At 46.5% G+C, this 13,027-nt stretch overlaps 1 protein-coding gene across 1 annotated transcript in view; it reads left to right on the top strand.

Moving 5' to 3' along the window:
* The window catches only part of EFHC2 (EF-hand domain containing 2), a 91,764-nt gene that overhangs the window by 36,437 nt on the left and 42,300 nt on the right, over positions 1–13,027 (top strand). The window contains exons 8-9 of the mRNA XM_032219215.1: positions 3,507–3,672; positions 12,275–12,417. Coding sequence (XP_032075106.1) covers positions 3,507–3,672; positions 12,275–12,417 — 309 coding nt within the window. The remainder of the gene's footprint in view (positions 1–3,506; positions 3,673–12,274; positions 12,418–13,027) is intronic.

A 13,027-nucleotide genomic window follows, 5' to 3' on the forward strand; every position in this document is an offset into this window, starting at 1 on the left:
CCCCAATCATGGGAGGAAGCTAACTGCCTCCATCATCCGTCAATCGGCTCGTCACAAGAGTCCATCGCGACAGAAACCCAATATTTTTACTGTTGCATTTGTTATATTTGTGTTTTTTATTTGTGCTGATAAATAAATAAAGGGAGACTAGTATAGATCTATTTCAAGCTATTTAGCTCTCATCAGCTAGCCATACCCTTACTGGGATTTGAACCTGGGCTATATGGCATACTAGGCACACTAGGCAGAGATCTTAGCCATTAGGCCACAGGCTGTTATCCGTTATCAGCGAAGCCAGGGTGAAAGGTATCTATTAGATTTTTACAACCCCTGGTAAGCCCCAATCATGGGAGGAAGCTAACTGCCTCCATCATCCGTCAATCGGCTCGTCACAAGAGTCCATCGCGACAGAAACCCAATATTTTTACTGTTGCCTTTGTTATATTTGTGTTTTTTATTTGTGCTGATAAATAAATAAAGGGAGACTAGTATAGATCTATTTCAAGCTATTTAGCTCTTATCAGCTAGCCATACCCTTACTGGGATTTGAACCTGGGCTATATGGCATACTAGGCACACTAGGCAGAGATATTAGCCATTAGCCATTAGGCTAATTAGCCATTAGGCTACATACATACATACATACATACATACACATATATATATATATATATATATATATATATATATATATATATATATAAAGTTGACTTAAGCACAAGTTCTTTTGTACTCTTCAAAGAAGAAGGGTTCTATCTTTTTCTTTCCTTTTCCTTCCCTTGCCAAAATATTTTCCAAAGGCACCTGCGAAAACAATTCGTGCCCTTGGCTCTTTATCAGATTTTGTAAGCAAGTTGCAAACCCTTCAGTTACAAAGTCAGTGAGATCAAAGAGGAAAGAACAAAAGATACATTGTTTTAAAAAAACTCCAGACTCTGACTTCTGAGTGGCAGATTCCACTTTTTCATACTTGTCTCAAGCTTATGGAAAACAAAGGTCTTAATTGTCTTTAATGGAATTTAATAACAAATGGTAGGAAGAATTGTTAAAATAAAAAAGAAGGTTTTAGTTCAAGCCAAAAAATAAGGTGACAAAGAATAGAGGGGAAAAAATATCAATCCGTTCACTTTAAGAGGAGAAACAGGAAACATTATGGTCACTTCAATCCACAAAATATCATTACAAAGAAAAAAACAAAAACTTTCCAAGGCAGTCCAATAAAAATTAAATTCGCTACTTTATTCTTTTACTTAAAGGATTAATTTATCTTTAAAAAAAGTTTCTTTGGGCAATTTTTCTCAGAATAAAAAAAACACCTCACCAGATGGACTCACTTTCACTTCCTTCCTTCCAGAGCCATCTCCGACTTCGTCAGCCTATGGCTGCCTGTTTGCCGCCGGCTTGAAGCACTTCCCTTGGGTCAATCAGGGATTTTGCGATGGTCCAACTGGACCGTCCAGTGGCAAAAGTGTCAACGGTGGTCTCGGACTGTCGAGACCACACGTATTGTCGAGACGTTGGCTCCTCTCCTCAATCAAATGCCTTTTTATAATCAATTCAAACCATATGAAAATTTGCTTTTTGTGTTTTGCAATTCTCCAAAACCATTTTATCACTCAGAATTTGATCTTTTGCATCTCTCCTTTTCCTTTTATTTCTTTTCTTTTATATTGAAAGGATGTTATTTTCTTCTAAGTAACCTTGCATTTTACCTGTCATCATGCTGGTGAGTAATTTCAACATTGTTGGCAAACATGTTGTTGGCCTGTAGTTTCTTGGCATGTTGTTGGCCTGTAGTTTCTTTCACTGTTTTTTTTAAATCAAATTAGGATTAGCCAATTATTAGAATAGTTCATTAGGCCGTTTAGCTATAGTTGGATGTAAGCTTGTCCACTATTTGAGCCAAAAGCTATGGAATTGATAATTTCCAGGAGTTATGTAATTTTTAATCATTTTTATTTGATTTTATTTGAACAATTTCTGTTCATATTATTGACTCTTCCATTTGATTTGTAGTAAATTCATTTTCAAATTCTTTTATCCATCTTGCATTCATTTTGAGTTTTCCATATGTCTTTCTAAAACAATTGTTTCCTTTTTATTTGGTTTTCTATTTTCAGAATTTCTGTTGCCATTTATACTTCGGTAGAATCATTTCTGGTCTGATTGAAATAGGTGATTTTATTTAAATTGTACGATCTATCCATCAGTATTCCCCACTATTATTGTTATTTGCTGCTTTTTGATTTCTAATTGATTTCTTCTACTTTTCTTGTGCTAAGAGAATGTTTTTTTTATTAGGCTTATCTTTTTCCTTATCTTTTTCAGGTTTTGTTCTTTCATATTCTTTAAATTACTTACATCTTATCTTAATTTCTTTATTTTGATCTCCAATCTGCTCTTCCATTTTGGGATTGCATATGATTCTGCTTTTGGTTTTGAAAATTGGTATTCAATTTTTCTATAATCACCACTGCTATACTGTAGACACTGATTGGTCTGTTTGATACATGTTATTTTAATCTTTGCAAGGGTTTTATTTACATCCTTTATTATAGGTGCCAGATCTTTTGGGGGCATTACATTCAATGAAGACAATTGTCTTTCTACTGATAATTCTGCATATGTCATAATTTTCTCTTTTAATCCTTCTCTAAGGGAGGGGTCAATTCATAGGTTGTTTCTAGTGTTTCATATAATACAGAGATTATTATAAGTATGATAGTAGTACTGTTAGCAGCAATACTGCCTGACTCCCAGTAACATTTCATAAATGTATACTTATAATGTATGGGTCCTTGGTGCTCTTAGAGCTTGATTGTTTTCTTACAGACGTTTCATTACCCAAGCTAGGTAACATTATCGTACTAGCCCTGATGATGTTACCTAGTTTGGGAATAAAACATCTGCAAGAAAACAATCAAGCTCAAAGAGCACCAAGGATCCTTCATTTCAACCCTGACCTACAAATATTCTCTTTTATTAACTGTAATTTAGTTGAGCTCAGTAAGAATAAATGCTCAGTGAGAACATTACATTTACCCATGTAAATGTAATGTACTTAAAATGTAATTATGAAATTATTACAGGTAAACTTTAGTGATCTGTATTTATATTTAAAAAGACTAAATCTGAATGTAATGATGTGAATAAGGTTCCATCTTCTAGAATAATATATAGTTATTATTGGTAATGTATATGCTTTTCCTATCTATTAAAAAATAGCAATAGCACTTAGATTTATATACTGCCTCATAGTGCTCATTTTACTGACTATGTAAACGTACAGGAAACAAAGGGAACTATCAATGGTGATATGCAGGGAAAAAACTTTACAAAAATTCCTGTTTAGAGAAATGTCTTATTCTTAAAACATAACTTATGACTTTTTTTAAAAAAAATTGAAAGTTATTTTATTTTAATAGATGTGTGGTATATATAAAATGTAAGCACTAATATTCAGGAACTAATGTGAAATATGTTGATTTGCTACTTGCGTTTCACAGAGGATTTTACTCCAGTTCCATACAAGACAGCACCTTCTCTGAAAATAGAAAGAGTTATTCCTCCATATAGTGGTTTTGGATCTGAAGAAGACTCTCTTTGCTCTTGCCTTAGCTTACTTCCTAAACCTCCCCAAAAGGACTTCAAGAAATTCATGGAAAAAGACAGGTATCTGAATAAAAGTGTTACTCAGAACCTTTTTTCTCCATTTGAATGAGAGACAGGAAGAGATAGTCATTTTTTTTCATAATGTCAAAACAAATGGACAATTGTAGCAGGCATATTTTCTGTCTGGTAGACAACAAATCCTATTAACAAAGTTTTGATCTCCTAATATTGATCTCCTAATATATTTTCATTAATTTCAAATATGTATAAGAAAATTCTAAGAACCACCATAGTCCACTTATCCTTCCTGGCCTCTACTCTGTAATCATTTATATATCCTATATCAGTGATGGCAAACCTTTTTCACCTCGAATGCCAAAAGCACAAGTGCGTGCGCTATAGCGCTCACTCATGTGCCCACCTCCATAGCAATGCCCCCCGCACCATGCCCTTTGCACATGCGCATGTGATGACCACCACCACCCCTGCTGCCCCATGCAGGTGCGCACAGCTTTCTTGGAGCCCGAGGAGGGTGAAAATGGCCTCCCTCCCCCCCGAGGCCCTTTGGAGGACAGAAACGGCCCATTCTCCAGTGCACTGCTCGGAGAGTCCAAATGCTGGGTTAACACAGCCTATCTGCCCTTGGACTGAGTGATGTTTTTGTTGACCACGCCTCCCTTTGCCTCTGCATGCTCAGTTCGAAAACTCAGTCCGCCCGTTAGGACTGTTTTGGGAGAGCTCCAGTCTAAGGTCAGATAGGCTGGAAAAAGTTTCCCACTTTGGACCACGTTTAAACTCTCAGATAGAAAAAATTACAGCTATCACAAGAACTGTCAAATTGCCTCCATTGAGGTTTCTGTCGCTTTAAAAAAGGGCTACTGGGCTTCTCTGCTGCTGCTGATCGCAAGCGCTACAGAGGATCAGAAAAGGCTCGCACAGCGGAGGCTGGCGAGTGGCAGGAGCAGCTAGTGGGGTAAGCGAAATTCCTAGCCAGGACAGGGGCGTTCCAGGTGAAAAGAAGCCCCAGAGAAGGCTCTGGGAAGGCTCTGAAGCCGGCAGGCCGGATTGCTAGGGATCCCTCAGCTGCTCCATTCTGCCCGGCAACAGCGGCGACGGTTAGAGCCTTCACGCGCTTTTCTGGGCTGTGAGGCTAGAAAGAGTGGGAAGCGGCTGCGCGCGCACCCCCGCCATTTTGGATCGCTCTGACTCGCTGTGGAGAGCGGCAGAGCGCAGATCGTGCGAGGAGCAGAGAAATTCATTCCGACTGCTAGTGAGAGGCAGGAGAAACGAAGAGCCGGACAGCCCAAGCGGAGCCACAGCCAGCCCTCAGCGACCGCAGAACGCCGCGAGGAGGCTGGGGACTAGCCTGGGGAGCCAGCTAGTCTCTCCCTCCTGAGAGGAAGCTAAGTCTCGGGGAACCGAGGGCGGTGGGAGGAAGGAATCCGACCCCCAGGCGGCCCTTCCCCCCTGAAGATTCTGCGAGAGCATTTGGACCTCAACGGCCAGCGCATGCCCGTCCCAGCTCCAGCTATCTTCCAGGCCTCGTGGGGACCTGAAATGGCTGAGGAATGCAGGGAGGCCTTAGGGGAACAGGCAGGACCCTCCAGCAAACGCAGTAAGCTGGATCCCTCTGTAAAGAAAGGCAAAGGGCACAAGGGCTCACTTGAAAGGTCTTCACCAAGAGCCACAGTGGATCCCAGGGAGGTTTCAAGGCCCCATCAGCCAGAACCTAGCCCAGACCATCACAGCAGGGAGTCAGCTTCCCCTGATCGTGAGGCCCAATCCCCCGGGGACAGTGAATTCTTGTCTGGGGATAACTATAGGTCCAGGGATCCGTCTCCTGAAGCGTCTTGGGGGTACCCCGACTCCCCTAGCTCCTCCATTGGAGAGGAACGAGATTCTATCCAGGATTCCATGTGGGAAGGGTGAATCCAGCTCAGGCAGGCCTAGCCATCGCAGGCCCAGTAAGCAGAAACTGAAAAGGGGAAAAAGCCCTGCTCTTTCTGATGAAATGAGGGAGGTAATTTCTTTAGCCATTTCCCAAGGGATAGCTGAAGGCATTAAGCACAGGGGCTCTCGCAAGGGCAACGCCCCAAAGGAAAAGCGCAAGCCTAAGGCCTCCACTTCCAAGGAGCCTGTATCCTCCTCCCCATCTTCCAGCCCATCTCACTCTGGGCTTTCAAGTTCTGAGCAGGAAGAAGGGGAAATTTTCATGCTTTCTGAAGACAAAAACCCTACCCCTGACAAGCCTAAATTCACTGGCCTGTTTCAGCCGTCATTATTCAAATCAATCTTGCATAAGGCCAGGACGGCTACAGAGTTAGGCCCCACTTCCAGGCCTGAGACCTCTCAAGCTTCCACATCCAGGGATCATAAGCATGGCTTATTCAAAGAAACAGTAGAAATCCCTGAGGTTATTCCTGTGCCTGACCTCTTTATGGACGCTGTGCAGTGCCAGTGGCTACAGCCAGGCACCCTAACCAATCCCAGTGGGGGGGACAGAGCACTGTATGCCCTGGAGGGGAAAATGGAAGAAATCCTGAAATTCCCGGAAGTAGATGCCCCAGTTGTGTCTCTAACTTCCAACTTAAACTTGCCAACGGAACTCCTAGAGGGACTAAAGGCAGAAGATAAGAGGTCAGAAAAGGCGTGTCATAAAACACACTTGGCGTCTGCCTGGGCCATCAAGGCATCCACCTCTGCCTCCTTCTTTATCAGGGCCACCTTATTCTGGCTGCACCAACTCAGGTCTAGACCACCACCCAGGAAATCTAGATGGCTCCATGAACTAACCAAGATTATTACCGCTGTCGAGTATTCGGTGGATGCCACCTTGACAGCAGCGAAATTTTCATCCAGGGCTCTCGCTTCCAATATCACCTCCCACCGCCTCTTATGGCTCAGGCATTGGCAGGCCGAAATGAAGGCCAAGTGGAAGCTGGCATCGGCCCCATTTAAAGGAGGCCTTCTGTTTGGAGAGGCCCTGGACAAGTTTGTCACTGAAACCAAGGACAAACGCAAGATCCTTGCTGCAACCTTTAAGAGGGGTGACCGGAAAGGGGCGGAGTCCTTTCGTAAGAGACCTTACAGGAGTCAAGAAGCAGGGCAATCTTCTCTCCCTTCCTCCTACCAGAGAACCTTTCAGGCAGGGGGGGATAGGCACCAAGACAGATCCTTCGGTGCTTGTGCCAACCAATCCCAGTCTTCCTTTCGGAGAACATTCCGAGGAGGAGGAAACAACAGCGGTGGCTCCCGTCCTTTTCGTAAAGGAAAGTGACGGTCGCAGGGATCCCCCCATCGGGGGTCGGCTACGGCTGTACGCCGACAGGTGGGAGGAGATAACATCGGACAAGTGGGTCCTCAACACCATTCGGAGGGGCCTTGTCCTGGACTTTCTAACCTTTCCCCAGAGAAAGTTTATTCACTGTCCTACCCCCAGGAACCCGGAGAAGAGGGAGCGCATGAGAGCAGAAATCCACCATCTCTTAGAGATAGAGGCGATAGAGCCAGTCCCCAGGGATCAGCAGGGGAAGGGCTTTTATTCTATCCTCTTCCTTGTGCCCAAGAGTTCAGGGGGGTGGAGGGCCATCTTGGACCTCAAGAGCCTAAACCAGCATCTGGCTTACAAGAGGTTCAAGATGCAGTCACTCCATTCCATCCTGGACTGTGTGAGGGAGGGGGACCTATTGACATCAATAGATCTCAAAGAGGCCTACCTGCATGTCCCCATCCATGTGGCCCACAGGCGGTTCCTGAGGTTCTGTTTGGAAGGGAAGCATTTCCAATACAGGGCTCTTCCCTTCGGGCTATCATCTGCGCCCAGAACATTCACCAAAATTCTGGCAGTGCTAGCGGCTCACCTCCGCAATCATCCGGTTCGTCTGGAATGTTATTTGGATGATATAATCATTCATTCTCTCACCACCAAGCAGGCACACTGCGATGTTTCTCTAACTGTGCAGACCCTCCACCACCATGGCTTCTCTGTCAACATGGAGAAGAGCCAGTTCTGGCCATCCACCTGTATACAGCACCTGGGTGCGGTCATCAACTCCACCTCCTGCCAGGTATTTCTTTCTCCAGACCGGCTGTCCAACCTGAGACGCAGAGTGAAGCACTGCAGCCTTGCCAGGTCGGTACCAATCATTCAGCTGTCCCAGCTCCTGGGAATAATGATATCGTGCTTGAGGGTGGTGCCCTGGGCTCGACTTCACGCCAGGGAGCTGCAGTGGTTCCTGCTGCCAATGCAGAGGGCCAAGGCCAGCGACTCACACAGGTGGGTTCGGCTCCCACGAAAGGTGATCCGGTCTCTGGCATGGTGGAGGTCCAAGGCGGTCAAGAAGGGCTGCTTGTTCAAGGAGCCGGAAAGACTAGTTGTCACCACAGATGCCAGCCTCCTGGGGTGGGGCGCCCACTGTCAGGGCCACCTAGCCCAAGGCCGATGGACTCAAAGGGAGGCCGCCCACAGCATCAATTGGCTGGAACTGAGGGCAGCTCGCCTCGCGCTGAGAAAGTTCTCCGCTCTAGTAAAAGGGGCTCATGTACTGTTGATGACAGACAATGTAGCGACAAAAGCGCATATAAACCGGCAAGGGGGCACTCGATCAAAGGCCCTCATGCTCGAGGCGGAAGCGCTGGGCAGGTGGGCGGAACGTCATCTGGCTTCTCTCAGTGCAGATCACATCTCCGGCGTAAGCAACCGGGAAGCAGACTGGCTGAGTCGCCAACGCATCAACCACTCGGAGTGGCGCCTGCACCCGGACCTGTTCCAACAGATCGTGAGGAGATTCGGCAAGCCTCAGGTAGACCTGTTTGCTACACACAACAACACACAGCTCCCACACTTCTTCAGTCGCTACCACTCGCCCCAGGCGGAGGGAACAAACGCACTGAGGTCAGTGTGGCCTCAGGGACTTCTGTATGCCTTCCCTCCACTTCCGCTCATTCCTCAGGTGGTGAACAAGCTCCTGGCCGAAAAGGCAGACCTCATTCTGGTGGCTCCCTTCTGGCCCAGAAGGCCCTGGTACGCAGACCTGGTCAGTCTCTCAGTTCAGAGACTGTGGAGAATCCCTCGGGACCAAATTGCCCTCAGCCAAGGGGCCATCACCCATCCAGAACCCCAGTGGCTACAGCTAGCCGTTTGGCACTTGAAGGGGAGCTCCTGAGGAAGCAGAAGTTCTCTGACCAGGTCATTCGAACAATTCAAGCGTCCAGGAGGCCTTCTACTACTAGAATCTACGATGCCACCTGGGCCGCATTCTCTCAGTGGTGCATGACTAGAGACATAGAGGCCTCTTCAGCCTCGATCCCTCAGACCCTATAGACTTTTTGCAGGAGGGTCTGGATAAAGGCCTTGCGGTCAGCACCCTCAGACGCCAGGTTGCAGCGCTGTCTACCATCCTGGCAAAGGGCTCCTCTCGCTCTCTGAGTCAACTTCCTCATATCAAGAGCTTTCTCAAGGGAGCAGCAAACATCAGCCCTCCAGCTGTTCACCGGTATCTGTCTTGGGACCTTCCATTTGTGCTTAAGGCCCTGACCAAAGCCCCATTTGAGCCTTTGAGAAAGACCAGTCTGCGCCACCTTACCATCAAAACTGCTTTTCTGGTGGCCATTACATCCGCTCGCAGGGTATCCGAGCTGGCTGCGCTCTCTGTCAGGGAGGATTTGTGCGTAGTTCACCCGGACAGAGTAATTTTGAGGCTTGATCCGTCATTTGCTCCGAAAATTAACTCTCTGTTTCACAGGTCTCAAGAGCTTATTTTGCCCAACTTCTGTCCCCATCCTTCTCACCCTAAGGAGCGTGAGTGGCACAAGCTGGACGTGAGACGAGCCGTGCGAACGTATGTAAAAAGGACAAAAGACTTCCGCCGGTCAGAGGCGTTCTTTGTCTCCTTCCTCCCTGCGTCCCTTGGCCACAAGGTCTCCTCTCACACTGTGGGACGTTGGCTACGCGCTTGCATCAAGCTGGCATATGAACACCAGGGCAAAGTGGCTCCGAGACGGGTCACCGCACAGTCCACTAGGAGCGCAGCAACGTCTGCAGCCTGGACAACCCAGGCCTCTATTCTAGACATTTGTAGAGTGGCCACTTGGGCTTCCCCCACGGCCTTTATTAAAAACTATAAGATTGACACCTTTGCCTCAGCCGAAGCCTCTTTTGGCAGAAGAGTATTACAAAGAGTGGCTGAAATGCCAGAGGCTGCGGCGCTTCCCCACCCTGGGACTCAATAGCTTGGGCATGTCCCAGCATTTGGACTCTCCGAGCAGTGCACTGGAGAGAGCCGAGGTGGCTCTGTGGTTAAATGCAGCACTGCAGGCTACTTCAGCTGACTGCAGTTCTGCAGTTCGGCTGTTCAAATCTCACCAGCTCAGGGTTGACTCAGCCTTCCATCCTTCCGAGGTGGGTAAAATGAGGACCCGGATTGTTGGGGGCAATATGCTGACTCTGTAAACCGCTTAGAGAGGGCTGAAAGCCCTATGAAGCGGTATATAAGTCTAACTGAAAGAAAGAAAGACCGTTGGCTTACCTGAACGGTCGTTCTCGGGGCACTGCGAGGAGAGTCCAAACCCACCCGGGTGTTTATTATATTGAACGATGTGACTGTATTGACTGTAACTGATTACAGGACGGTTTCCTTCGTTTTCGAACTGAGCATGCAGAGGCAAAGGGAGGCGTGGTCAACAAAAACATCACTCAGTCCAAGGGCAGATAGGCTGTGTTAACCCAGCATTTGGACTCTCCTCGCAGTGCCCCGAGAACGACCGTTCAGGTAAGCCAACGGTCTTTTTCTGACTTCTGGTTTGCATGTTGGGCTGTTTTTCACCATCCAGAAGTCTCCGGAGGGCTAAAAACAGCCCAACATGCAAACCGGAAGTTTGGAAATGGACTTCCGGGTTGCCCAGAGGGCGAAAAACGTCTGAAAATGAAGGCCTAAATCAGCTGGGCAGTGTGCTCATGTGCGATGGAGCTGACAGGGCAACACTTCACATGCCCTCTAAAATAGCTCCATGTGTCACCTGTGGCACGCATGCCATAGGCTTGCCATCACAGTCCTATATCATGCTCTATTTTGCAATGTAGTCTGGGATTTACAAAGCAATTTTTGGAATTAGGACATCTGGATCATTATATACTGCATGGGTAAATTTTGTGAATTAATGGAGAAATCCTTGCTATGGAATTTCCCCACAGATTTGAATTTTTTCCTTACAGAGGACAATTACAAATCAGTATCATTCATGATCATCTCCCCAAAACTTCCTAGGAATATTTTTTGAGTGATCAAACTCCTTTTTTCAAATATATTTATATTATGTACCGTGTTTCCCCGAAAATAAAAGAGGGTCTTATTTTCTTTTGACCCCCTCCAAATTTTGCTTGGGCCTTATTATTGGGGGGGGGGGGTTATTGGTTTGGGGTTGCCGGGTGGCTGGTCTCTTGCGAGCAGGCGCCCGAAGAGCCGGGCGCAGCCTCGGGCAAACGGCTGTGTTGCGCTGTCGCAGCAGCGCAACAAAGCTGCCATGAGGTGACCATGCTCATGAGCAGCTGCCCAGTAACTCCCCTTTCCAGGCGGGTAGAGCACCACTCACTGACTCAGTAATATCCCAAAGGCGCTAAGCCGCATGGCGCTCTGCCTGACTGGAAAGAGAGGTTGCGCGAGCACTTGTTCTGCCTCCAGCTTGCGTGCCTTCCTGCCTCACCATACCCAGCTCTCCCTGCAGGGCTGGGTCAGGGCACAGCCACTGCCGCGGCCCCGCTGCTGCTGCCGCCATTCTCCAAACATAACTGGCTTCCAAACTACAGAGATCCGCTGCCGAGTCTTCTGGCAGTGGCGGCTCTGGGACTACACTCTATGGATGTGGGCTGGCTGCCGGAAGACCTTCCAACAGCCAGCCCACAACCATAGAGTGTAGTCCCAGAGTGGCCGCTGCCGGAAGACTGGCAGTGGATCTCCAGAGTTTGGAAGCAGGTTATGCTCGGACCATGGCGGCAGCAGCAGCAGAGTGGTGGCGGCGGTGGCACCCAGGCCCAGTCCTGCAGGGAGAGTTGAGCATGGTGAGGCAGGGAGGCACGTGAGCTGAAGGCAGAACAAGTGCTCACGCAACCTCTCTTTCCAGCGAGGCAAAGCATCATGTGGCTTAGCATCTTTGGGATATTACTGGGTCAGTGAGTGGAAAGGGGCATTACCAGCTGCCTGGCACCCCCCACTCCAGCTGGGCACGGTGCCACCTATCAACTTAGCGGTATCCCAAAGACGTCAAGCAATGTGAGCGCCTTTGCCCCCCTCCCCCAGCTCCTGTGGCTTTGCGCCTTCAGGATATCGCTAGGTTGGTGAGTGGCACTCTGCCTGGCTGGAGGGGGGGGTTGTCCAGGGGGCTTATTATGGGGGAGGTCGTATATTTTTGCCCACAGGAAAATATGGCATGGCCTTATTATCAGGACATGTTGTAATTTCGGGGAAACATGGTAACTGTCCATAAACTCTGACGAGCACTAATTTTAGTATGCTGCAATGTACTTCTCACAGCAGTTTTGGAGGGCCAACATTGAATTAATATAAATCCTGACTATGGGGTGTTATTTTACAAATTGAAATTATCTGTTTCTCCAGGTAAAGAGAAAATGAAACAATTTTGAAAATCTTTTCTTCTGCTTTTTCAGACAAGGCCTTGAAAGCAATATTTTGCGGTTCCTTGCACAACATATTACTTCTGATCCCATCGCTAAGGATCGGAAGTTCATTATTTCTTATTTTCTAAGTGATGACACAATATCAGTGTTTGAACCTCCTCAAAGAAATACAGGTAAGATAATAATTCCGTTACAAGCAACTCTGATAATGAAGAGGATAGAGATTGTCCTTTACTTACAACTGTGATTAGGACTGAATTTCTGTCACTAAGTGAGGCATTAGTGCATTACTTAGCAAAACCAATCCCTACAATCCTTGTTGTCTTTGTTATCTGAATCCCACAGTTGTTACAGTGAATATAAAATCTACACATCCCTGTTAAAATGTCAGTTTTGAGATGTAAAAAAAAATTAGACCAAGATAAATCACTTCAGAGTTTTTCCACCTTTAATATAACATGTAAGCCATACGATGTAATTGAAAAACAAACTGAAAATGTTTGGAGAGGGGGGTGGATTAAAAACAAAAAAACTTACAATAATATGGTTGCATAAGTGTGGACACTCTCTTATAAATAGGAATGTTTTGGTGGTATGTGAGCTCTTATTATTTGGTCAGATCTGTTTTGGTAATTTGGGGGGAATGATATTTTATCATATGTAAGTAAGTAGATATATAGGTAAATGTTTTCAAGTTAAAGATGTAGCAGTTATTACATCATTTATTTCAAAATCATCTGACAATGGGGGGAGGGAATATTGATTACTGTATTTTTCAGAATA

Source organism: Thamnophis elegans, chromosome 6 (assembly GCF_009769535.1).
Source record: "Thamnophis elegans isolate rThaEle1 chromosome 6, rThaEle1.pri, whole genome shotgun sequence".
NCBI lineage: Eukaryota > Metazoa > Chordata > Lepidosauria > Squamata > Colubridae > Thamnophis > Thamnophis elegans.